Raw genomic sequence first — 26,641 nt, 5'->3', positions numbered from 1 at the left:
AAGAAAGGCTAGCACATACCTTTGGTGGTCTGCGTTTGACATAAAGTAGCATGCTGGTTTTGTATGTTAATTTGTGTGGTGTGGAGGAGAGATTTAACAATTCTTTATGAAGGGTTTATTACTGAGGAGTTGCTTTTTTTCCCAGCAAATGCAGTGATTTCAATGTCATAAAGTAGTGGTGTATCTCATCCTAGTTTTCCACCTTCCCCGGGTTTCACTTGTGAAAAACAAGCTGATAGTCTATTGGTGTTTAGCTTCAGTTTTGAAAACAGTTGGTGCTTTCTGTGTTTAGTTTACTTCTTTATAATGGTTGTGACCTTTCGTGAGTTATCCGTCTTGTTTGATCCATTATGTGGCGTCTTAAAGACTTCACAAGTGATAGTCTTTCTGGAGTGCTTTTGCATGTACAGGCATTTAAAATAACTTTGAAGTACAAACGTTCTCTGTGTAAGCATGTTTAATCTCTGGACAGCTGACCAAAAGTGTAAGATCTAGAGATTTTTTTATTTCTCCTTTGGTGTGTCTTACTGGGAAGAGTTCTCCTTCAGTTTTGACCTCTCTCCAGATGCTACTTTGCAGATCAGGCAGTACTTTCTTCTTCTCTGTGACAGTGCTTCTAATCCCTGGAGTCTTTCCACGTGTTACGCTGATTTCTTTCTTTCTTTATCTCTGCAAGGTATCGATGGAACAGACAGATTGACTTTATAGAGAAAGCAGGAGGCTTGTTTAGAGGAGATCAGCTTCCTCTGGTTTTAAATCTTGATGAGCATTGCTATTACTATAGATTCCATTTATTATCTATTAAAATTGAAAAAGACTTGGCAAAGCATTCTTTTGATCATGTCTCTTCCTGTACTAAAGCAGCTAAGAGGTTTTTTGATACTGTATTTAGCAGTTTTCCTATTTGTTCATGGAAATATGGTTCAGCTATCAAATTTAGAGCCAAGTGTAACCTGCAGGATACTTCCATCCAACTCGTATTTTTTTCCGCTGAGGAAACGAGGTTTGGTTATTTGAGTGTTATGTGCTTCCCAGGTAGCTGAGTACTGTTTTCTGCAACTGTTTATGGCTAGGCATTTAAACCCCGAGCTATTGTTTTTGCAAGTGTACAGAGCATTGGAAGAATTGTTTTTCAGTTACGGAATATTTGGTCTTTTGAAGATAATGGTATAGGGTATAGGTGTTCCGAGATGCTTCAAGATCTCTTCGATCTCTTCTTTTTAAGACATGGTAATCTGTTGAATTTGGAAGAAGACAGTACAGATGTAGACTTGATGAATTTTGAGGACTGAAAAATGTTGTGATTATCATGAATTCCCTCTGTTATATGGATACTCCTGGCAGAACTACAACTAGCACTGTATAATGGGATCATTCTGTCTTGCAAACACACTGTAACTAGCAGTGCTGCCAGTTTTGCCGAATCTGCTAATAGAGTACAATGTATGTATCCGATTACGTAGGAAGTAAAGGAAGGTGCATGGTCTGAGGGTACGGGTGTTTCAAGGGGAAGACAAGATAGGACCTTGCTTTCTTACAATGTTAGCAATATTATTGATGAAAACTCAAAGTAAACTTTTCTGTTCTGTTTTGTGAAACTACCTTGACCACACATATCAGGGAGAATAAAACTGTAAGCATTCAAAAGCATCAGAACAGCGAAGAGGTGTGTATTTGGCAGGTTGGAACAAAGCTGACACGACTTAACAAGGTTTTGGTGGGAAGCGTAGCCTGCTTAAGCTGTTTGATTCTCAACAAGTACTTCTTCTGAAGTAAATCCAAGGCTGAGCACACAGATTCAGGTTGTACCATACTGATTCTGACCACAAGTCAGCTACCCCTCTGTGCCTCTGCTGCCTCTCTTTGCTGGATGAGCTGATCCCTCTGTAGTCACAGGACTGTTGAATGAGGCAAAAATCGTGTTCAATGAAATAAAATAAGCTTTCTATTGGAATACCAGTGGTTTCATAAAAAATCAGATGTCAAGGAGGTGCAACAAGCAAGTAGGTGGAGTAGTTCAAGCAGCAGCCTGCAATTTGATTAGATTAGGTATAGCATGTGGCTGCATTCTGCAAATGTAAGTCTGCAGGGAATTGAAATCTGAAAATACGTGTACTCATTACCTAAAACTAGGGAGACTGTCTTAGTAAAGTTTTCTCTTCATTAGTTTTCAAAGGGTAGGGATATTGAAGGGAGAAATTTGTGATAACTTTTAGTAGTAAATTATATTCTTTGATTTTATTTTTATTGGTAAGGTTTTTTTATCTTCAAATACCCTTTTTACTTGTTTGTGATTTTCCTTACAATTTTGTATTTTCTAAATTACCTATATTACTTTAATGTAAGTTTAAACAAAAGATAAGACTAAAGTTAAAAGGATTTTAGCAGCAGGTATACATAGCAGTGTAGTTCTGTACAACTGATGAGATGAGATACAAGCGTTATTGTAACTTCTTCTCCAAACCAATCGCTCGTGTCAGCATGCCAGTTTTGTTGCTAGTGATCATCCACTTGTTTTTCTTTCCCGTGTGTCATGTGTATAGTGTGTTTGTGTAAGATCTTACGGGGGAGAGTTCACAAACTTTATTTTATGGCTGTTTACATCACCGTTCTAGAATAGCACATTGCTCCTGAAAATCCTGAAAATTCCATGTCAATGTTTGCTTAGCCCTAAAGAAGAGAGCTGGTGCTCTTTAGGGGGTCTTCCCAGGGACTGAGTATCTCTGACTTGCCTTCATCGTTCTCATACTTTTGTGTACATATGAAGAAGACAATATTCCAGTTCCATGTGCTGTATTCTTTCAAGGTAGCCATATATCACAAATGTGATTTATGTGTACTGTTACTACTTAAGTTGGCCAGCTCACAAAGAATTCATTTCCACAGAGGAAAAGATTGATTCTATAATTTGTGGACAGGCCTTGGAAATCAGGTGTCCTGAGGTTTTTCCTATCTCAGATCTTCTGTGTTGGACAAGTCACCTATTTGTCTGTACCTATGTGTAAGAATAACAGTGTCTTAACTAGTCTATTGCTTGGAAAATTACCAATGGGTAGGGGGGAAAACAGCATGGCTGAATTTTGCGTTGTATGGCCTAGCATCACTTTCAGATTTTCAGCAAAGATGGCATCAGTGAAGGGAATGAGATACCACATCATTTGGTGTGTAAATACTCTATAACATTTTTGGGAAAAAGTAGATAAAGAATAATCAAAACTGCTGATGGCTGCCTACTGTTGGCTCTAAAGCTTTGTGGTGGAATGATTTATTTCAGCTGCATAATTTTTCATCTGACAAGATCTGTACGTTTGGGTACATTGCCTATTCTGTTTTGGTGGTAGAAGGGTTAAAACTTCACTGCTGTGGTATTTAAAATGCTTGTTTTCAATATGTGTTGATAAAGTTTGGACTGGAAGTATAGTAGAGACATGAAAAACAATACAAAGGAATTTTTAGCTGTTGGCATATTTCTCTGCTAGCAGCATAAGTAAATATGATATAACTTTGTGATATAACATCCATGACATGCTATTTCCTAGATCAGCATGATCCAGTCTTTCCAGTGGAAAAGGCGGAGGCTGGGTGCTATTTGGCCACCTCTTGCCAATCAATCATGAAGCAAATGTACAGCATCCTTATGAATAGTATATAGAACAGAGTATAACTGAAAAAATTTCCCCCAAGTATTGCCTGGGGAGCAGTCAATGCATTTTCTTTTTTGTTTTTTTAATCCACAAGCTGAGACTATTCATTCCTGTAGATTTATAGGTGCATGTTGCTCTCTTATGATGTACAATTTGGCTTGCAGTGCTGTGCGGGGGGGGGAAAAGTTCCTTTACACACTCTGATTATTTAACAGTCAAAAAGACTGTGACTCAAGTCACGAGACGCTCATACTAATCAAAACAAAGAGGTCCTGTAATTGAATTAGTAGAGGTTCAGTGCTGAGTCCAATTTAATAATTTTCCCTTGTGCAGACAGACCCAAGGACATCAACAGGATGCATATGCTTCTTAGATAGGTCATGCTTATGTTGTAAAATGGCATGCAGATGCCTTTTGCATGCCTGAAGTGCAATTCCACACAGGAAATCTTTATGAACCGGTGTTTCTAGATAAAATTAAGTAGGCAGATTTCCAGATGCACTTCACTGAAGGCTTAGAAAAGAGCAAGAATGTGTGTGCGCTGTTATTTTCTGTGATTTTTTTTAAACTGCTTAACTCCATCTGTTTATTGTACTTGAATGATGGTAATTTCAAGTAATACTGATTGTTGGAATGTGCCACCATTCAGTACACTATATAAGGATATTAACTTATAGAGTGAATCTTCATACTGTATTTTATTTTTGTTGATGTTATGCAAAACTGAAGTGTAGACTTTGGTTAAATATGTATAACGTCACTGCTCAGAAATTCCTAACCTTGTCATCTTTAAGCTTTAATTATCAGTTTGACTTCTAGCTTGTCAATTGCAAAGTGAAAATTGTGTCTTTAACATGTTTGTTGCTTTCCCTGCCCCCCAATATAAGATTAAAATACAGTGTTTGTACAGTATTTAGGTCAAACTAGATGCTGGAAATTCTGTCTTTAACCACTTGATTTTGATTTTTATTTTACAGAAAATTGAAAGTCTCAAAGAAACAACCAGTGTAAGTTTCTTTAATTTTTGTATCTCTTATATATATATAGATTCTGAAATTCACCTTATTTTCTTGTCAAAAATTTTAAAGCTTTTTTCAGAAAAGTGGGAGTCCATATTCGGTCCAATAGTGTGATGGCAGAGGCAGCTTGGTTCTGGTGCTGTGTTCAGATTTATGTCTAGCACCTTAGAATCATAAAATCATAGAATAGTTGTGGTTGGAAGGGACCTCTGAAGGTCTGTAGTCCAACCCCATGCTCAGAGCATGGTCAGCTAGAGCAGGTTGCCCAGGACAAACTCCAAGGATGAAGGCTCTACAGCCTCTCTGGGCAACCTTTTCCAGTGTTTGATCATCCTGAGAGTAAAAAAGTGTTTTCTTATGTTTAAGGTGAATTTTCTGTATTTTGCTTGGTGGCCATTGCCTGTGGTCCTGTCACTGGGCACCACTGAGCAGAGCCTAACTCCATCCTATTTACACCCTGCCGTCCCAATCAGATATTGATCCCCTGATCCCCATTGATAAGGTCTCCCTTCAGCCTTTTCTCCTCCAGATTAAACAAGCCCAGCTCTCTCAGCCTCTCTTCACACGGCAGTTTACCTGCTTGCAGCGCTCTGAAAGTTTGAAGCTGACCTCCATTTCACCCTGACAGCCTCTGTTGTATGTGGCTTTTGGAAACTTCAGTTTTCTGTTGCTACGTTTTTGGCTATGGGAAAAAAGGGGAATGGAAAGTAAGGGTTCTACAGAATTGAGCATCCATTTAGTTCTTACCTAGTATTTCAGATAATATTCTGTATAACTAATAAAAATACCTGTAGATACAAAATATTATATGATAGTAATAAAAGGGTCTTTTCCTGTTATTTTTGTTTCCCTAGAGCATGGTAGAATCAATAAAACACTGCATTGTGTTGCTACAGATTGCTAAAGTAAGTACACTATAAACTATTTTGAATGTTAATTATACGGTATCAATCTGTGTGAAAACAATTGAAACCTAAAAATGGCTTCTATATGATCCGGAAAAAAAAAAATATATTAAAAAATTGGTATAAGTTGATTTATGCTACTAATTTAATGAAGTTTCTGCAATACTGAATTCCACAGTAGACAGTCCTGTTAATGTTTGTGCTAACAGCTGTGTTGATGACAAAGCTTTTTCTTTTAGATAAACTTTCTCTTGCAGAGCTTGCTATTTGACTAAATAAGAACTTCAACAAACATAAGGGTGGCAGAATAGAAACTTAACAAAACTATTTTCTGCTTCATTTTAAGAATGTGACTAACATAAATAGAAAAAGGGAAAATTGTGATGTTTATAATCCAAGCTGGGTTCACACAGTTTTTAATGGTCTGAAGTTCATGATGATGTTGGAACTTCTTGAAGCTTTATTTGAGAATGCACTATGGGTAATGGACTTATACTCTTCACTTAAATATATTGTTACTTTTTAAAATTTAGTGAGACTTGTATATTTTTTTTGTCAAGTTCTGCTTTTACAGGCCTTCGCATTCTGTATTTAGGCTATGTTAACTATGAGTTGCTGATTTTTATCTTGGGACCAAAGTGAAGGAAGACGGTGTGTTGCAAATAAATTAATTTATGTATTTTCAGAATGTAAGACTGAATTCAATCAGAACATTCTGATTTACTCAGAAGTGGGCATAAGATCTTCAATCTTTTTTCTGTAGTCTAGATCACCTTTTTGTAGCTTTCAAATACAATACTGCCATTTGTCTTCATTCTAAATGCCAGATACATTGTACAGAATTTTGAGGCCAGTGAAGACTGTAGTGTATAGAACCTTGTAGGACCAGCAGTCATTCACTAAAAGGGTCAGTGCATATTTTGTGAAATTCAGATTCCGTATCAGTAGCTTAAAAATTCTAAATAAAAAGTGCATTGGTTAACAGATTTATACAAAACTGAAAATATTTTGCAAGTAGTAGGGTATGTTGAAATACTTTGTGCCACATGAATCTAGAGCTACAGCGCTCTTTATTTAACATACAGTGATACTATTTGAATCCTTCGCTGTAGAGATAGCAAGAAAAGCCTTGTCACTACTTAATAATTTGCTGTTATTTAGTACTGGGTATATTTAGAATTGTTTTAGTACGGCGAAGCCACTAGACTATATGTCATTCTTTGGGGATTTGATGGAGTCAATTATAGGTAGGTTAGATGGTAGTACGCTAGTTTTCTTACACAGCTATATGAGGCTTGCTTTATTAAGGTGGCTGTTGGAGAAACTGTGTGCAACAAATTACTTGCTCATTTTTTGTTAATTACTATATAAATGTGTTTAATAGTTGTTATTTTCACAGAGGTTTAATTCCTCTGAAATTTTGCTCTTTTTGAAAAAGCTCTGCTATGTAATTAGCAAATCTGAAAGACCAGAATTGTAATCTTCTTTTCAGGTTTTTGATCAAAGCTGGTAATAGGTGGCTGAGTTAGCTTTCTTGTTTCTATTGAATATCAAATTCCATTTCTGCTATGGTTAAGTTTATTGGGGGACGGACATACGATTGCTTATCTTGGGCTGATGCTAAGCATATTTTGAAGTTGGTTAGGTGGTTTGCTGATAATGGGCAAAACTGAACTTGTAGTGGCAATTGCAGTCATTTTTGATCAGGTTCAGTGCTTTACTGCTCCATCTACCATAAAAGTGTAAAGGTAGGTAGAATTTGGGCCCCAAAGATGCTAAGGCTTGCTTTCTGTTATACTAAATCAGACCTTGAAGTCCTTCATTCAGTAACAGTAAATATTAACCAGTGTAAATAGATGGGTTTACCCGTTGAGGAGTGGGGATTTTCGGCTGTTTTTTGCTAAACCATATCTAAAGCTCTTGTAGAACTATTGAAGATAAGGTGGTTTAAATGCGTGGTTTATGCAGAGCTAATTGGAAGATGTTGATCCACATATAGTGAAAAATACCCTTTGTAAATCTACTCACTATTTTAATAACCTTTATTCTACTTCATCTCTTCATCTTCTTCCTCTCTCTCTCTCAGGCAACTATACTTGCTGACTGCATGGCACTTCTGTTCCCCCTCCCCTCTTCTATAAACTGTGTTTTGGTATCCTCATTTCTTACTGCTGTAGGAAATGAAGAATACAGGATTTTTTTGTTTTTACAGTTCTGTAAGTTGCATGTATATGAAGCATTATGTATGTAAAAATGTATTGTGTCTGACTGATAGCTTTCTGTTCTCCAGTATAGAACCTTTTAAGATTCTGCAAGCTTTTTTCCCAAAGCTGTAAGGCAAGTATGGCTGCTGACTCACACCACTGAAAATAAATCATATTAACACCACCCCTGCCCCTCATTTTTACTTCTACAGTGCCTTTCTCACTAGGAGATAGACTTCACGCTTTCATTCTGGTTGTTTGCGTACCTTGAAAATTGTTACCACTTCTCTATATACTCAGAACATCTCTGTGTTTCAAACACACAGCCATTTATTAGTTGGATTATTTAGGTACATTGAGGCAAACCTGTTTTTTTGGTGGGTTTGGGTTTGTTTTGGTTTTAATTGTGCGTTAAGTTGAGCTGTTTCGTGGATTTTTAAAACAACCTGCCTTAGAACTTTTTCATTAAACTTACTGGTAAATCAAGTGTGTAATCAAGCTACTTGTATTTGAGATGACCCAAGGCATTTTCAAACTAATGATGTAAATACCAGCTAAATAGGAATATGTTACAATACCTATGTCACTTATCAAAAAGCGATCAAAATAAACTAAGAGGGATGGGTAGGTTGAGCATTTGGCTTGTGTTTTCCCCTGTGCGTGTCTGACACATGAAGTTGTCCAGCTTTGCTGAATACTGTGTGTGTGTCGTAAAAGTACATGTAATGGTCTCTCAGTGATTTGGTAAGCTACAACCTTATAACAGAAATTATTATACGTTTTATGGAGTAGCTCTTATAATTTAAAAATTTATTTTTGCATCTTTGTCTTCCGTTTTTCACTCCTTTATTTCTGATCAGTCTTGCCTACTTGGTTTCATGGCATTTCTTCCTTCCTTACCTCATCCACATACCGCGTTGCTGATTTTGCATTACTGAGATAGGATAGCAAGCTTCAGTACAAATGCAGCATCTTTTTGGTTTATTTCTTAGGTCTTAGAGATGATAGCATAACATGGGAATTTTGTATGTTGAAAAAAAAATAGATAATATATTTGGACTTCGGTGTTAATCATTTTTTCTTTGTAAGTTTTCAACCCAGTGGAATTCATTGCCCTTAGAGTCACTTTTGTCATGGAAAGCCTTGCTTAAGAAATACCAGCTAGCAGACTTTGACAGTTGAGCAGCCTATTGTCAACTATATAAGCTAGGGAAGAACATGGAAAGTATCAAAACATGAGTATATGCCAACTTTCTTAATACTATTTACAGCTTTTTTTTCCTTGTTCCTCTTAACAACTGGAAATCTGGGGAAATACTCTGCAGACAAGTTTTAAGGCTTACGCTGAATAAAATTATGGATTGATATACTGGTAATATGAACTTTGCAGCAGAAGTGATTTGGCTTAGTGTGTAGGAAAATTTATACTGTTGCTGGTACAGTGTTAAAACTATGCTAACTGGAGATTGGCACTAACTTGTCTGTTGCTAGGCTAATTTCCCCTGATGACAGCTTTATTCCATGCATTGCCTGTTCTTTCACATATGCTTCTAGGCAAAACCCCCCAAATCCTAGACTGTAAATAATCTAAAAACATCTTAAAATCTAGTGAATACCAAAAGGCAAAAGTTAAAAATATTTTTCTTATAAAGGCACCTCTGCCTTTCAAAAGCAGAAAGTGCTTTTGAAAAGTTGACTTATATGCTAATTGTAGTTCTTCAGAAACTGAGAACTTTGTGTCTTTAGATTTTCAGGGGCTCAGAGGTGCTACAGACCATGTTTTGGGGGAGTCTTAATTATTTGTGAAGAGCATTGTAAAGAGTAATTGTGCTCAGCAGTGCAGAAAGGATATTTTAAAAACTGTTTGAATTTGTGTGGACAGATCCTCAGAAAACACTAATCTTCAGAGGTGCAGTGATTACGTATAGAATTGTTTCTTTTAAGTTTATTTACTGTATCTCCTGATGAGGAAGATTTTATGGCTGAAAATGTAAACATTCCTGAGAGAAACTTGCTGTTCTCGCATAATGCAGAACTGATAAGTCGTACAAGATTGTTATGTTGATATTCTTAACATTTTTTCCTTAAGGACCAAAATAATGAGGAGAAGCACGCAGATGGACTTATAGTAAGTTTAAACCTAATCTTTATCTCCCTTTATTTCTGCAGAACATGTGAACAGAGACCTGAGTTTCCACTCATTTTGCAACATACTTCTTCCTTTCTCTAATTTACTGCTTCAAGTGTCTTGTTAAAATTACTGTTGAGTCATTAGCTTCTGAGGTTGGCTAACACCCTTGACTTTAGAAAATATAGTGATCAGTTTGATACCGAGTGTCTTAAATGGCAGTATTGTAACTAAACTCTTAGATAAAAATCTGCCATGTGAACAGATGAAAGGGAAATTATTGGGACAGAAACAGTTGTGTGTTCCATCTGAAGTATCTTTATGTATGAAATAGATGAGCTATCCGTGTGCTTCCAGTAGTTTGTCTTTTCTACAGCGCTGCTTTTTTGACTCAAAGTTGTATTATGTCTGTTTCAGCAATGTTTCTTCTTTAACGTAACTTCTGCATTTTTAATGTAACTTCTGTCATCTTTCGTTTCGGTCACATGTGACTTCTCTTTCTTCGTTCTCGTTTTGTCACTTGAGTACATTTCAGATACTTTTAATAGGAGGTTGGTTTCTGTAAAATGTAACTTTAAAAATCATAGTGTGTTTTCATTACAGCTGACAGTAATCATCAGGCTTTATTTGTCATTCCATTATATACAGCTTTAGCAGTATGGTTTTCTGGTATGAACTTTGGAGTAAAGATGCACATGCAGATTTTGGTTTTGTGCTTATTGTAAGTAAGATAAACGATTGCCCTGTGGACAGTCACATAATTCAGGTCTTAGTGTAAGGGCATAGGTTCTGCTGCATGCCCTGGAAAAGAGAGATCACGCAGCAGACACTGCCACAGTTCTGTGGTGGTGGTGGGCACAGTAGATCTGCAACTCAGAAACTTCATATAGATGTTACAACTTCCTATAGTCTGAATTTGATTAGTCATTATTCTAATTGTCTGTGAGCTGGCTTATGCTGGGGACGAAAACAAAAGTATTTCTGTAAGAAGATATTTATTAACTGATGCATCAGTGATTGTGAAGACTGAAATTTTGACACTATTGAGGCTGATGTTAGCTCGGGCTGGTCAGGTTTCCACTTTAAACTTAAGCAGGAATATGATCAATATTTGATACCATGGTGGGATGACGGTCTTGTTGTTTCTACATGGTTGGTTTTAAGTTGTTGTTATACTCGGAGAAGGAAACTTTCAGGTCTGCCTTCATCTTTTACTAAACCATGAAGGCATACCCCAAAATACCTAACAAGAAACTCTAGCTTATGTTGCAGTTTGGAGAATTGTTTAAGGATAAGTTTACAATCCTGCACACAAAGTCAGTTACTTTGGTGGGTTTTTTTTCCTTTATGACACCCATGTTCTGTATCATATGTTTTATTAGTTTCCCTAAAAATTAGGGGAGATAGAGATAGCAATAGCATCCTGTGTATCATAGAAGCATCTTGATTTTTAAGTTTCTTAACTCTGAAAATGGGATCATGATTTTAAACTGTGAAATATGTGGGGGAGGGACCTACCTGTGTTGCAAGCATAATTGCAAAAGCAGTTGAAGTAATGTGTGAGGGACATTGATTTAATGCTGGAATACCATGGAGTAACAGCATATGTACTGGATTGTTTATTTGTATACTATTTAGTAACACCAATGAAAATGTAGAAAGCCATTTTTATGCCTTTTTTTTAAACTTGAGATTTTTTTAAAGATAAACAGAATAATAGTTTTATTTTCAATCAAATAAATCCTGTGCTATAAAAAAAATAATTAAAATCTTCACTGCTTCACTGATTTTTCTTTTTAATTTTTTTTTTTAATGTAGGATAAAGTTTAAAATTACAGTTAACCGGGAAAGGAAGCAATAAAGAAGTCTTCCTTTTGTAGGAAAATTGGCAGAGGAAAGTTAAAATGACCCTGTTTCCCTCAGTCTGCATGAAAATAGAAATTAATAGACTAAAAGGGGGGAAGAACAGTTGGAGACTCTCTTCTGTTTTAAATATTGATCTAAAAGGAGGATAGGAATAAACATACTGACTAAATTTAAAGGCAAAGCTCATCTCCTTTTTTAAAAGCAGAACTTTTTTTTTTAAAGTAGAACTCAGTATTGTGTGACCTCCCTGTGCTTGCTACTCTTCAATTTAAGCACAATAGCAAGACTTCCTAGCAAACGGAGGCAAAGATTTTCACAGTTCTGACAAGATCGATGGTTTTAAATTGCAAGATGATTGGAAAAGGGGTTTATGTGCCTTTTTTCCAATTAACAACCCAGAACAATGTACAAGTTCTGGTTTTTGTGTGTAAATATATATAACAAACAATGCTCAGATTATAAAAAAATTACAGGCCAGTGAGGCAAGGCAAAATCATGCTGGTTTGGATTAAAAGACGTTGAAGTTCAGATTTCCAAGAGGCTTGTTGTATAAATGCCAAGAACGTATACTGAACTTAGTGACTTTTGTGAGTGTCGGGTTGAATTGGTGATTCATTTTCAAAGTGCCCACATTCATAAGTAGACTGAAATGTCCTCTTCTGAAGATGCACTGAAAACTGTCAGCTTGCATTGGAAAGAATTTTGGCAACAAGGCCACCTCATGGCTGTAAGCATGCTGATGATTCTTGGTTTAATTTATGGGTTGATTTTATGGTCTGGACAACTTAATTAAAAAAAAAATAAAATTAAAAATACAGATTACCTATCCTAATTTTTGCTACATAGTTTGCGTCTAACTTTCCACTCTTTGCATGCAATATTTATTAGTGGACATTAGAAGGAATATCAGAAGCTAGAACTTGAAATAAGAATTCTTTATAGGACAATTCAAATCTGTAGCAAATTCAGTTTAGTGTAAAGAATTAAAGTATTACCACTTTGAAAGTATTTCTCATGTCCTAAACTGTCAATTTGTGTTTTACTTTCTCTCTCAGGAATTTGCTATCTCGCATTTGGGCATTTCTTGTGCTCACAATGTTCTTGCTATCTATGCTTTTTTTTTTATTTTTATTTTATAATTGAGGAAAAAAATCTGCTTTTCTTTCTTTTGTCTCAGAGCACTATAAACCCGGTTGACGCAGTGTATCAGCCCAGCCCTTTGGAGCCGTCAGCGATCAGCACGATGCCTTCCCAAGCAGTCATACCTCCAGGTATGGTGTGCAGAGAGAACCTCAGTCGAAATATTCATGAGCAGAGCAGGATGCAACTGCGGTCTAGATGGAGGGGCTGTGTAATGGTGGATAGCTTGTGTGTCACAAATGCAACGCAAGTGCACACTGCACTTAGTGGTGCACGCTCACCACGGCGGTGCAAAGGAAGGGGAAGGAGCAGGGCATGGAGCTTCCTCAGCCATCAGGTAAATCTGCCTCTAGTTCTGTGGATAAGCTGGTATATTTTACTTGCTCTAAGTTACTAGCTTACATTTCTAATACACTTCCTTAAAATAAATGAAACTGTAATTTTTAGAAAATATAAATGCTTTCTAGCTTAAATAACTGCAATTTTTAAAAAAGCCATCTTTGCTTAATAATAAAAACCAGCTAGATAACAGTGAATGAAACATTTTTCTGTCTGATTGGCTTTTATAGAAAATTATTTCATTTTTGAAAGTGAGGTGAAATAATGTGGAAACTCCTTCCCTACAAAAGTATAATTCTCATATTTAAATATAAATTTTGGGTTTAACATATCAAAATGTCCCCTAGAACCTGCTCAGTTGTGCAAATCAGAGCAGCGACCCTCATCTTTGCCAGTGGGACCTGTAGTAGCATCGCTTGGAAATCAGACTCCAACACCAAATAGTACAGGTACAGTTCTGTGTTACTGTCCTATTGAAGTACAAGAAACAAAACCAAAACAAAACATATATACTGTCTGTAACCTAATGTGATTAGCTGTTAATACAACATTGTATTGGCCTACATCTTGCTTTTAATCAACACGTATTTCAGTGTTGTTTTGAAATCAATTATTCTGCTCTTTCTCACCCCCCACCCCCCCATTTATGCATAATACATAACAGTATTACCAGTTTGCTTTTTTGTCTCCATCATTTCAATCTTGCAGTAACCAGCACAATAACTTTGCAGGTAATACATCACATGTGGCCTTTGAGTTTTTTAATTCATTGATTCTCTTCTCTTGCCCTTAAATAATAGCATTCGTTGGGCTTTTTAAAACTGCAATAGATGTTTTTAAGCAAAATTTGCTATAATAAATATGAATCATAGAATCATAGAATGGTTTAGGTTGGAAAGGACCTTGAAGATCATCGAGTTCCAACCCCCTTGCCATGGGCAGGGACACCTCCCACTAGACCAGGTTGCCCAGGGCCACGTCCAGCCTGGCCTTGAACACCTCCAGGGATGAGGCCTCAACAGCTTCTCTGGGCAACCTGTTCCAGTGCCTTACCACCCTTAAAGGGAAAAACTTCTTCCTAATGATTAATCTAAACCTGCCCTCTTCCAGTTTGAAGCCATTCCCTCTTGTCCTATTGCTACATGCCCTAGTAAAAAGTCCTTCCCCAGCTCTCCTGTAGGCCCCCTTTAGGTACTGGAAGGCCGCAATAAGATCTCCCCGGAGCCTTCTCTTCTCCAGGCTGAACAGCCCCAACTCTCTCAGCTCCAGAGCTGGACACAGTACTCCAGGTGGAGTCTCACGAGAGTGCAGTAGAGGGGCAGAATCGCCTCCCTTGACCTGCTGGCCACACTTCTTTTGATGCAGCCCAGGATACAGTTGGCCTTCTGGGCTGCGATTACACATTGCTGACTCATGCTGAGCTGCTGGTCAATCAGCACACCCAGGTCCTTCTCCTCAGGGCTGCTCTCCAGCCATTCCCCACCGAGCCTGTATTTGTGCTTGGGATTGCCCCGACCCAGGTGTAGGACCTTGCACTTGGCCTTTGTTGAACTGCATGAGGTTGGCTTGGGCCCACCTCTCCAGCCTGTCCAGGTCCCTCTGGATGGCATCCCTCCCCTCCAGAGTGTCTACCTCACTACACAGCTCCATATCATTGGCAAACTTGGCTGAGGGTGCACTCAACCCCACTGTCCATGTCTGCGACAAAGATGTTGAACAGTACATGTCCCAGTACTGACCCCTGAGGAACGCCACTCGTCACTGCTCTCCACTTGGACATTGAGCCGTTGACAGCAACTCTTGAGTGTGACTGTCCAGCCAGTTTTTATCCACCAAGTGGTCCATTTATTGAATCCATGTCTCTTCAATTTAGAGACCAGGATATTGTGTGGGGCAGCGTCAAATGCTTTGCACAAGTCCAGGTAGATGACATCAGTTGATCTTCCCTTGTCCACTGCCACTGTAACCCCTTCATAGAAGGCCACCAAATTTGTGAGGCATGACTTGCCCTTGGTGAAACCATGTGGTTGTCACCAGTCACCTCCTTGTTTTCTGTGTGCCTCAGCAGAGTTTCCAGGAGGATCTGCTGCATGATCTTGCCGGGCACAGAGATGAGACTGACTGGCCTGTAGTTCCCTGCGTCTTCCTTACTTCCCTTTTTGAAAATAGGGGTTATGTTTCCCCTTTTCCAGTTGACAGGAACTGAAGTTGAAGTTGCTCTAATTATCTGTTTACAATTCCTATAATATTTTAGAGGATTTTTTTAAAAAAACACAGCTACGTATTTAACATATTTTTTTATCTGTGTATGTTGACTGTTACTTTCTGGTAATTTGTATTCATTATATTGTCCAGTCATGCTAAAACTCTCTCAGTTCCCTCCCAAGTTTTTTTTCTAAGCTTGCCTGTAAATGATTTTGTTGTTACTTTATTACTGCTGTTCCTTCCCAGAACACTAATACATGTGTTAAACAGTATTTGCCCCAATCTATAAAATGAAGGATACCACTGCTGGCTTTTTCTCCTGCCAGAAAGTTTATTTATTTACATCTTACTCTATGCATCTCATCTTCTAGTTAGCTTCTGATGATTGTTGCTTGTGTGAATACCTTAGTTTGCTTAATAACCTGTGTTGTGACTTAGGCTTCCATAAATGGTCTGTGTCAGTGTTAACCTGGTTTGTCTTAATTGCTATGACTCTTCTGAAAAACGGGGAGTTAGCAGTGAGACAGGATTCACGTAATCCAATTTAGAAACTGTAGTAATCAGATTTTTTTACAAATGTATTTGTAGCTAAATTGGAAAAAGATGTTTTCGGTAAGTAGAATACAAGTTGAGTGAAAACTGGCTGGACTGCCAGGCCCAAGGCTTGCGATCAGCTGTGTGAGGTCCAAATGGCAGCCAAGTGACTACTGGTGTTTCTCAGGGATTGATACTGGGTCCAATACTGCTTCACAGCTCAGGGAAGCTAGACACAGACCTCGCCAAACTGGGGAGAACAAGGGATAGGACAGGGCTGCCATTCGCAGGCTGTGACCAGCTGGGGAAGTGGACTGACAGAAACCTCCAGAAGTTTGAAGGCAAATGCAAAGTCTTCCACCCACCTACAATGGGCATAGCCCTCAGCCTGCCCTGTTGCATGGGGTTAACTGCAGTTTGGCAGAAGAGGAGCCAGGGGTCTTGGTGAGCAACATGAGTCAGCAGCTCGCCCTTGTGGTGTTGAAGGCTTTGCTGTATAACTGAGCTGGATGAGTGAGAGTGTAAGAGAAGTGAGTGTTCCTCTCTACTTGGGATCTGTGAGACCACATCTTGAGCACTATGTGTAGTTTTGGGTTCCAAGTACAAAGACATGGACGACCAAGATTAGGAAGCTGAGGCCTGTGATGTACTTAGAGGCTGACAGAACTGGGTTTCTTCAGCCTTAGGAAGGTCAAGCTAAAGAGAGATGTTACTGCTGTCTTCTGCCAACTATCGGGAGGCTGTAGAGAAGAACTGGGCTCCTCTTGGAGATGCACGGCAAAAGGATGAGGCAGTCAGCACAAGTTGTAAGAAGGGAAATTCCAAGTAGATATTAGAAAATGTTTTGTTTTTCTAATGAAGCTGATCAAACTTTGAAATAGGTTCCCCAGAGAGATTATGGAATCTTCATCTTGGGAGATACTTAAAATCTGCCTAGACATGATATTGAACAAATTGGTATAACTTTGAAGTTGTCTGGGCCTTGAGTGGGGAGCTGGACCAGATGACTTCCAGAAGTCCCTTACAACATAACTCAAAGTATGAATCTGTACAAGTTTCCAGTGTGGTTGGTTTGCCTTTAATTGACAACTTTAGGGAAAACATGTCCATGTATTTTATTGGTTTTCTGTGTTCTTGATTTTCCTTGTGACCTTTCTTTTGTTATCTGTTAAATGAAACCGAATATGAACCTGACTAATTATCACTTCTAATTTTTTAAGATGTTATACCTTCTGAGTTCATGTTCGTCTTTATTGATTTGAACAGTCTTACTTATAAGTTAGAACTGATGGATTTTAAACTCATTTGTTTGTTTTTATTAAATCTGTAAATTTTAATACTCCATAGGAAGTGGACAATCGGCACCTAGCAGCAGTCTCACCTCTCCAAGCCATGTCAACCTGTCTCCAAACACAGTCCCAGATTTTTCGTACTCCAGCAGTGAGGATGAATTCTATGATGCTGATGAATTCTATCAGAGCAGTTCTTCCCCAAAGCGATGTATGGAGTAAGTAGCTGAAAGTACACAGTGTGTGCTGAATACAATTTTTATCTACAAGGGCATGACTTGTCTGCTTGTAGAATTTAGTTAATCTAAATAAGCAAATAAGCTACTTTGGCTTTAAAAAAACAAAGAAACAAAAAAGGCAGGGGAGGCAAAAATGACACTCTGTCTAACTGAATAAGATTCCTCCTCCGCCAGCATAGTCGTCTGTGAGGGATGCAGTTTCTTCCTCTGCTCCTTCCCATTCCATTTGGAATATATGTTGACAAAACTCTTAACATACACCAAATTTGGGAAGCCACCAGCTGAGAGATTTAATCTCAGACCGTGGTGTATTTCATATGCATTTGTTGCAGCTTTTGGTAAATAGCCAATTCTTTCTTACATTTACTAAAAATTGTTTTTGAAGTTGACTGCCTTTCCCCAAAATCTCTATTTACTCTTCTTTTTTTATGAATCAGAAAATTAATTTTAAGAGATGGTACACATTTCAGACGGGAATTAGTCAGCTGTTTTATGCCTCCAGGTGTTACTATCTTACACTGCAGGCTTTCCCATGCGTTCAGCTACAGTCCATTTTAAGTTTTCTGTGAATTAGCATGCAGCGTGTCTATGAGTAAACTTCTTAGAGAATTGATGTCTATGTATATCAAATTAGAATAATTTGGTCTGAATTAGTTCATTGTGAATTGTGAGAATTTATGACTCTTCTTCAGTTCTTCAGGGTCTGCTGCAGTCCTGACTCGGAGCAGCACAGGAAGCAGTCTGAAACGTCCAGATACCACAGAGTCCCTCAATTCTTCCATGTCTAATGGGACAAATGACGCTGGTAAGTGGACTGTGAGAACTTTCAGTAAGGAGCTCTTGATCTTTAATCTTTGTATAAGCTGTGTCAATATATGTACGATGAGAGATATATATATGACAAGGTACTTACAGAAAATGGTTTATCTACTGTTTCTTTACTGATGGAAGATTGCTGAATTGTAGGATTTAAGAACCTTAGTTTTATAAATAAGACCTTTTTGACAGCTAATATATATGCTAATTAAATACAGTCTGTCTTTGAACATTTAGAGAAAAACAAAAGCAATTTGGTCTTTCTAGATCTCTTCGATCCTCCTGATGATCGAGATGATGATGGGGAAGGAGAATCAGTGGAAGAACATAAGAGTGTTATTATGCATCTATTGTCACAAGTTAGATTAGGAATGGATCTAACGAAGGTAAACTTGCTGACTGTTCATGGGGAAGGGAGGGGGAGTAAGCCCTGAATTCTGTGTAAGTCAATTCAATGTTAAAGTAACAATTTAACTGTATATTTGTTCTGAGAGCTACTTAAGCTACGATCTCTCTAGCGTGGTATTTTTTTAATTGGAGTTGTTATTGGGAGGGGGGAAATGAATGCAGAATAAATGTATACAACTGCTAAAACTGTTTGGGAAAATAGTTTGCTATGGGAAGTAGCTGTTTGTTGTCTTTGAAGCTGACCCTTGGAGTCCCTGTAAAGCTGGGATAAGAGTAATGCTCTATGCAGTAGTAATGTTTCTCCTGTCCTTTAGTTTCCTAGAACAAAGATCTAAAAGATCCCAGTGTATGGTGACATTTAATAGACATGAATAAAATAAAAGAGGGAATTAAGCATATGGTGAAATGCTTTGCTTAATTGGGATCTTGTTGAGTAAGTTGATTGTGTATTTTAAAACACTATGTGTAGGTCTGGCAAGTAAAGAGTTGGATTTTTCATGAATGTGATTCACGTTGATGTCTTCAGGTTAAACGAACAGCATTCTGAAGGTGTTGATCTTTCTAGGCAGCTTGGTTAAACTTAAATAAGTAATTCCAGATTGAAAAAGACTAGGAGAGATCAATCCTATCGTTAGTTTCCTTAAGTTAGATGACTCTTAACTGTCCAGTCTGGAACTCACAATAGAGAATAAAAAGATAAACTTAGACCTTTTCTGGAGAAATAGCCAGCAGCTCACAAGCAAACTACAGAAGTTTCTGGCAGTTCTGAATAGGAACTGAAAATTGACAGTGTACATAAAGGTGAAATTAAATAATCAGTGTTACTGTAATCAAGAACACCTTTTGATAAGCTGAGCTGTGTAGTTGAATATGCTTTAAAGAAAACTGGAATATGAGTCAGGGAAGAGACGGTTTCTCTGAAATCTTTGGTTTTATGGAAGATGCCAACTGACCTGCATATGTCAGAACTCATTGGCAAGTTTGAGAAGACGATCAGCTTACAGGCATACAAAGCCTTGAGTGCTTTGTATGCTATTTACAGTTAGTACATAGAATGCTTTTCTGCCGGATGTTAAAGTATCTTGATCTAGGGTTTTTTTCTTCACCTAGGTGGTCCTTCCAACTTTTATCCTGGAAAGAAGATCACTGTTGGAAATGTATGCTGACTTTTTTGCACATCCGGACTTATTTGTCAGGTATTTGATCTTTTAAGTAGAGCATTAACTGGTGTTATGCTTCATTAACAGGTTCTGATTATTCAGAGATTCGTAGAATGGGTTGCGTTGGAAGGGACCTCAAAGATCATCTAGTTCCAACCCTCCTGCCTTGGGCAGGGACACCTCCCGCTAGACCAGGTCACTCAAAGCCCCATCCAGCCTGGCCTTGAACACCTGCAGGGATGGGGCAGCCACAGCTTCTCTGGGCAACCTGTTCCAGTGTCTCATCACCCTTAGAGTAAAGAATTTCTTATTAATATCTAATATATTGTTATTGTTTATGGCCCTGTGGGCTGCCAAAAGAAAGCTTATAGTTTTAAAGAATATTGCTTGGGTTTAAATCCAAACTTGAAAAATAGTCAAAGTAGTCAAACAAACTACAAAGTGGTTGTAAAACAACCAAATATCCAAAAAGCTTTCCTGTATTTGAGGTACCTGCTTGTATTTCATTTTGCCTGTTCTTCTTGTCTCTCTTTTGGCCCATGTAGCATTAGTGACCAGAAGGATCCGAAGGAACGAATGGTTCAAGTGGTTAAATGGTACCTCTCAGCTTTTCATGCAGGAAGAAAAGGGTCGGTTGCTAAAAAGCCTTACAATCCTATTTTGGGCGAGATCTTCCGATGTCATTGGGTATTACCAGGCGCTGAAGGTGAAGATGATACGGTTAGTTTCTTGTGGTATGTTTTTTGGTGCCTAGAACGCATGTGAGTAATTCCCAAAGCTTTTATTAATTTACAGATTGAAATGGCTTATGCTATATTTAAGTAGCAAAATTGACAAACTGTGGCAATTTCTTAACTGACTTCATCCCGCTCTTTGGACAGTGATTTAAAATATCTTGCATAACAAAATTTGAGCAATTAGTTTTTTAAGAACTATTTGACATGTTGGAAAGTGTTCTCTTTTTTCCTGAACTGTTTTATAGCACTGAGTATGGGTTTCTTTTTTTTCCAAAGTTCTGATTTTTCTTAGTTCTCTAAACCCTTCTATTTTTAACAGCGAGATTTCTTTCCCCTCACTTAAAACCTGGAAAGAAGTGCAGTTTCTCCAGAGTGTTTAACTCTCCTTTTAAAATCCTTTTGTAGACATCTCACAATTGCATTCTGAGCTTGGATGATATTTCAGTTGTACATCTGTGTCTGGTCACTACTTTGCCTTTTGTACTTTACTGGAGTACATCTGGTCAAGTGAAGGACACAGTAACAGTAGTGCCACTCTTGTAATCTGAACGCATTTGCCAGTGTGTGAGCTTTTCTCTTATTTGCCCAAGTTTCAGTGAGGCTCAAGGATTAATCAGACTTATGCACATGAACCAGAGTCAACAAGGTGCCCCGCTGATTCGAGAGAAAAGCTCCAGCACTTGCAGTGCAGCCTGGTGTGGGGGTTTTGTGGGGTTTTTTAACACCTCATTTAGGCTTCTCAACCTGGGCAGTGTCAAACGATGATGTGGGAAGTGCTGTTGTGAGATACTTCATGTAGCCTCAGTATAGTATATCTGAACGTGTGATTGTTCAGATATAAAGCATGTATTTTCCCCACTTAATTTGCTTTCCCCCTGCAATTAGTTTGCTAGTTTGCTCAAATCTTTCTCTTGTTTCTGAGGTGAATGTTTGGACTCCCATTCACTGGCATAAAGACAATATTGTATTTGTGCTTCTGATGTTTCAAATGATGAATTAGTTTTCATGATTTGCCATGGGAAATGAATGTTGTTTTACGGCTTTTTGATACGTATAATCTGATCATTATTAATATGCATATCAGACTTTCTCAGAAGCAAAAATGAAAACTATTTCTGCCACTTATTTCTTACTAGTTAATAAGAAATTAAGTGGATTTAAATATTACTTTGTAATTGGTTTTATACATGACTTTTTCAGTTTAACTGTTGTATCTTCTCAAATACATTTACACTTAAAAACAAGAGTAGAAGCTGCGTGTTGTTTAGAAAGCATCATAGTTTCAAGAGTAAGGAGTTATCACCCATCAAATTAGCAAACTCACAGATATGTTAACATCACTGCAATACATTTGCAGAAGCCTTCTTTAAACGTGGAAGCAACTTCTCTTGGAAGCATCCAGTCAGTCACTTTCTGCTGTTTTGTAAACGCTGTCAGTGATGACAATCCTCTTTATTGTCACGCAGGAGCCAGTTTCAGAAGGACCAGTTCCATGGGTCAGTAAAAGCAGCGTAACGTTTGTGGCAGAGCAGGTCTCTCATCACCCTCCAAGTAAGTTGACAGTATCTTTGCTAATAGAGATGGCATCTGGATAGGAGCGACAGTAAAGTCAGCTTTTGGTTTAAATCTTGGGCTTACGTTTTCTCTCCAAATTTAAAAGCTGAAAGTTTTCTCTATGAATTGTTTTTGTGAGAAACAAATTGCAAACTCTGTTGCCACATAAGTATGAGGCATTGAGATATTTCCTGATGAATGAATTTGGAAACAATAATATTAATGTCTTGCGCTGCTATTTTTAAATACCTTTTTCTTCAGTTTCAGCATTTTACGCAGAGTGTTTTAGCAAGAGGATACAGTTCAATGCTCACATATGGACCAAGTCAAAATTCTTAGGAATGTCTATTGGGGTTCATAACATAGGGCAAGGTACGTGTGTGCAAATTTTAACAATAGAAAACAAATTTACATTCTGCAACTAGAATTTTTGCAGCAATTATTTAAAGTCATCCTATTAAAGATAAGGAACGTTTGATTTTATGTAATTTGAGCTTATGTATCTAGGAATCGGTGATTCCTTCTGTACATTTTTGGGTGCTGAAATCATTTAGGGCCCAGTTTCTCACGTAAACACAGCTCTCCCTGCCTGCTCTAGAAGCAAGGCATTCTCAGCCGCTAAATAACGCTCTTCACCTTTCCTTTTTATGGTACCTGGTTTTAGTGAATTCTTTCAGGAGATCATTATGAAAAGTAGAGGTTTTGCTGGTGGTTTTTAAAGCCTATTTTTATTTTTCTTCGACAGGGTGCGTCACATGCCTGGATTACGATGAACACTATATCTTGACCTTTCCTAATGGTTATGGAAGGCAAGTAAATGCTCTATTTGGTATTTCCATTTGTAATGCTTTTTAATATTTTGTTATTCATATTTATCAGTTAAAAAGTTATAAATATATACATACATTTATACTTGCAGGTCTATTCTCACTGTGCCATGGATAGAACTTGGTGGAGAATGCAGTATTAATTGCTCAAAGACAGGTTATAATGCTTCCATTGTCTTCCACACAAAACCATTTTATGGAGGAAAGAAGCACAGAATTACAGCTGAAATTTTGTAAGCAGGTTTCTTCACTTAATCTCACTTTTTCCTCTACTTAAATGCTGACGGTGTTTTTTCAAGACAGTCAGGAGCGTAAAATACTGGAACAGCTACATCCGGTAACTTAGCTCATGATTACCTGCCACGAGATGGCATTTCATAGCCAGGATTTGTGAGAGATCTGTGCAGGCCTGCGTCCTACCTTGTCCTGCTCAAAAACTCTCTCAGCTGTTGACCAAAAGGAATTTAAATTTTCACTCCCACGTTATCTGAAATTTCTTCATCGCTGTCTCTCATAAAAACAAAAATACCGCAGCAAGCCTTGTAATACTGCTGTTCGTAGCGTGTCATTAAAGCTTTGCTGCAGATTTTTACATATTTATACTTGGGGTTTGGTGGATTTTGGTCAGACCCTGTGCACATGCCCAGAGCAGAGAATTCAGTGGAGATTCTCATCTTATTTGGAGATCTGCTGTAATGTCAGTAAGCGATGCTGACAAAATGAGGTCCATAACTTGGTTTTAAATCACTTCTTGACACACATTGGTAGACGTAATTTGTGAACTAGCGTTTGTTTTTTCCTGTAGTCTGGGGAGGAAGCTTTGAGTTTGTGAAACCTTTTTACTCTTAAGCTTATAACTCTAAATCTGTTTTGAAAGCCTCTAACTAGTTTCCCGAACTCTAAATGCAGATACAGCCCTAAGGCAAGACCTGTCTTATCCTGGAACTGCACTTCCTTTTAAGGCTCATCCAGTTGAACCAATTCATGCAAAACTCACTTGTAGACAGAACCCTCATCTCTTCTATATTGGTGAGGGACATTTGAAGGGCTGATATAAACCAGACTGTACAGCAACTAGGATGAAGTTTTGAGCCTTTAGGATCTTTTAGTTACTGTAATACAACTGAGAAATTACTGTTTCTTTCTGTTTAGTTCTCCTAATGACAAGAAACCCTTCTGCTCAATTGAAGGAGAATGGAACGGTGTCATGTATGCAAAATACACAACAGGGGTAAAGCAGCTTTTTTTCTTTTTTTTTTTTTTTTTACCTTTTCATCAGAAATGGAAGATTGTGCTTAAGTTTTTTTGGGGTGTTTTTTGGTTTTGTTTGTTTTGTCTTTTTGAAAAAAACAAACACAAACATGAACAGTTGGCAACTCCTATGAAGCTGCCCAAAAGATCGCAAGATTACTGAATTCAGGGTAAAAATCCTGAATTTACTTTGTTAATTTATTCTAAGGTAAATTGATCTTTATAGCAAGAACGGAATCTAAAGAATGATGGGTTTTCATTTATTTCCTGACACCCAGTGTACTAGAATGTAAGGGTATATAAATTTTAAGTCTAGATAAAGAACTGATTGGGGTTTTTTTTATTTTTTTTTTTTAAATCCCACTCCCTAGGAGAATGCTGTCTTTATAGATACCAAGAAAATGCCTACAATTAAGAAGAAGGTAAGGAAATTGGAGGACCAAGACGACTTTGAGTCTCGCTGGTAAGAACTTCAGTTAAATGGGCAAATAAAGACTTTTTTTTTTTTTTTAATTAGACCCAAGTTTGCAGTACACAGTCTGAGTAATCGTACACTTAATCCATTCATTGCATGGCCAAACTGTGCTCCTCATTGGCCTTTGCTGCAGGTACAAGGTACAAGCAGGTTCGGGTTTTAATTGGGAAGAGGAGACCTATAGTTCTTGGTCACAACCTCATTTGGACCAAATGTTCCAGGGAGGTCCAGAGAGCTTCACTACAGCCTCCCTATTCCTGGCAATAGACAATGCAATTGTGGTTTAATAGATATTGGATTTTTTCTGCCTTTTCAATAAGTGAGACCTACCTTAATTCAAACTATTATCAATGACTAATAGCCAGCAATATGTTTGTACAGCCTTGTAGCACTTGGCTTCTCTAAAGCAGTCTCCATTCAAATTTCTTTTTTTTAAGCTTATGGAAAGATGTAACCTACAACTTGAAAATCAGAGACATCGATGCAGCCACAGCTGCAAAGCACGCGCTTGAAGAAAGACAAAGAGCTGAAGCCAGAGCCAGAAAGGAGAACGAGACCTCATGGGAAACAAGGGTGAGCTTTATTTGAACAGTGTAAATGCCCTCTAACCTGCAGCATTTGTTCCTTTTCAACCGAGTCATAAAAAGCTTCTATCTATCTGATTATTGCCTTTTTTTCTAGTTATTCCATGAAGATGGAGAATGCTGGGTTTATGATGAGCCGCTATTGAAACGACTTGCTGCCAGTAAACATTAAGTGGGTTATAAAACCAGAAAACATTCAAGCCTTGGCTTAGCAAAGTTTACATCAGATACCAAGATAGTCATCAGTTATCACGTATGTACCGTTTGGAGAACCTGCCCCCTCCAGCTACAGTGGTTCCTATCTCAGGGATACTGGACTTACTGATGCAGATAAGCAATTAAACAAAACCAGAAACGTCTTGGCTGTGCAGTAACTTATATTGGACTCCGCTATACTGGCAGTGTACTCGGGCACCAAAGGCAGGCTGCTGGAGCCCCCTTACTGATGCTTCTCGAGCAGGGAGAATCTGGGCCGTGAAGCATTTACACTTTGTATAACCACTGTGAAGGCCATGGCATTGGTATCACTTGCGTAATAATCCTGGGTCCTACATATTTAAAAAACAAGAAAGGAAATGCAAGACGTCATTTAAACCTAGCTAATGTTTGGAATGTGTAAATATGAGGATTCCTTTGATGGGACAATTTGTTAGAAAATGCTACGTAAATGTTATCTTCCACCTGTATGATAATCAAATCTTTTGGCATTTCAGTGTCTTGCCCAAATAACTTTGTTATTTTGAGATTAAAATGTAACCGTAGATAATTCTACTCAATGCATCTTAAAGCTTCATAAAATAGATTTTTCAAACTTCTCTTATGGACTTTTTATTTATTTCATAATAAACCTTTGCAGCAAGACTGTTTATTCAGCTGAGTGATGATCAATTGTTTTATGTGAAATGTATTAGTATTATTTTTTTTTCCCACTAGAATCCTTGCAGCTAAACCTCCTTCTGAAAGTAGTTAATGAACTAGCAAAAGGAGCAGCATTTGCACCACCCACAGGAGAATTTTTCTGGAATCTACATCCAGCTTTGCTTCACTAGAGAAGCTTGCCAGCATGCTCACAATCTTTGCATTTCTGTGCTTTTGCTTGAAGTTAAATAATAGCTGAGTAAGTAGCTGTATGTAGCAATCAAACTATTTTTCTTTCCACAGTTAAATCTAGCTTTTATTTGATTGCATCTCAATTTTGTCTATGTTGCATATAGAGAAAAACTAAAAAAAAAAAAAACCCAAAAAAAACCACAAACCAAAACGCCAAAACAGTGTGAGATTGAGGCCTTGGGCTTTTTTTTCCCCCTCCCACCCACT

General features: G+C 37.8%; 1 protein-coding gene across 2 annotated transcripts in view; it reads left to right on the top strand.

The window, feature by feature from the left end:
* Positions 1-26,139, top strand: part of OSBPL9 (oxysterol binding protein-like 9) — a 55,686-nt gene extending 29,547 nt beyond the window's left edge. The window contains exons 6-23 of one of the 2 annotated variants that reach the window (XM_009884624.1): positions 4,622-4,651; positions 5,518-5,568; positions 9,862-9,900; positions 12,944-13,037; positions 13,593-13,694; positions 17,332-17,491; positions 18,205-18,317; positions 18,596-18,714; positions 19,847-19,932; positions 20,442-20,616; positions 22,100-22,184; positions 22,449-22,559; positions 22,933-22,996; positions 23,107-23,247; positions 24,167-24,245; positions 24,637-24,728; positions 25,178-25,313; positions 25,422-26,139. In XM_009884624.1, the coding sequence (XP_009882926.1) occupies positions 4,622-4,651; positions 5,518-5,568; positions 9,862-9,900; positions 12,944-13,037; positions 13,593-13,694; positions 17,332-17,491; positions 18,205-18,317; positions 18,596-18,714; positions 19,847-19,932; positions 20,442-20,616; positions 22,100-22,184; positions 22,449-22,559; positions 22,933-22,996; positions 23,107-23,247; positions 24,167-24,245; positions 24,637-24,728; positions 25,178-25,313; positions 25,422-25,496 (1,752 nt within the window). In that variant the 3' untranslated portion in view covers positions 25,497-26,139. The remainder of the gene's footprint in view (positions 1-4,621; positions 4,652-5,517; positions 5,569-9,861; positions 9,901-12,943; positions 13,038-13,592; positions 13,695-17,331; positions 17,492-18,204; positions 18,318-18,595; positions 18,715-19,846; positions 19,933-20,441; positions 20,617-22,099; positions 22,185-22,448; positions 22,560-22,932; positions 22,997-23,106; positions 23,248-24,166; positions 24,246-24,636; positions 24,729-25,177; positions 25,314-25,421) is intronic. The other variant, XM_009884625.1, reaches the window with a different exon arrangement.
* The last annotated feature ends 502 nt before the right edge of the window (positions 26,140-26,641 follow it).

Source organism: Charadrius vociferus, unplaced genomic scaffold, assembly GCF_000708025.1.
Source record: "Charadrius vociferus isolate BGI_N301 unplaced genomic scaffold, ASM70802v2 scaffold163, whole genome shotgun sequence".
NCBI lineage: Eukaryota > Metazoa > Chordata > Aves > Charadriiformes > Charadriidae > Charadrius > Charadrius vociferus.
This window is presented reverse-complemented; position numbering and strand designations above follow the sequence as displayed.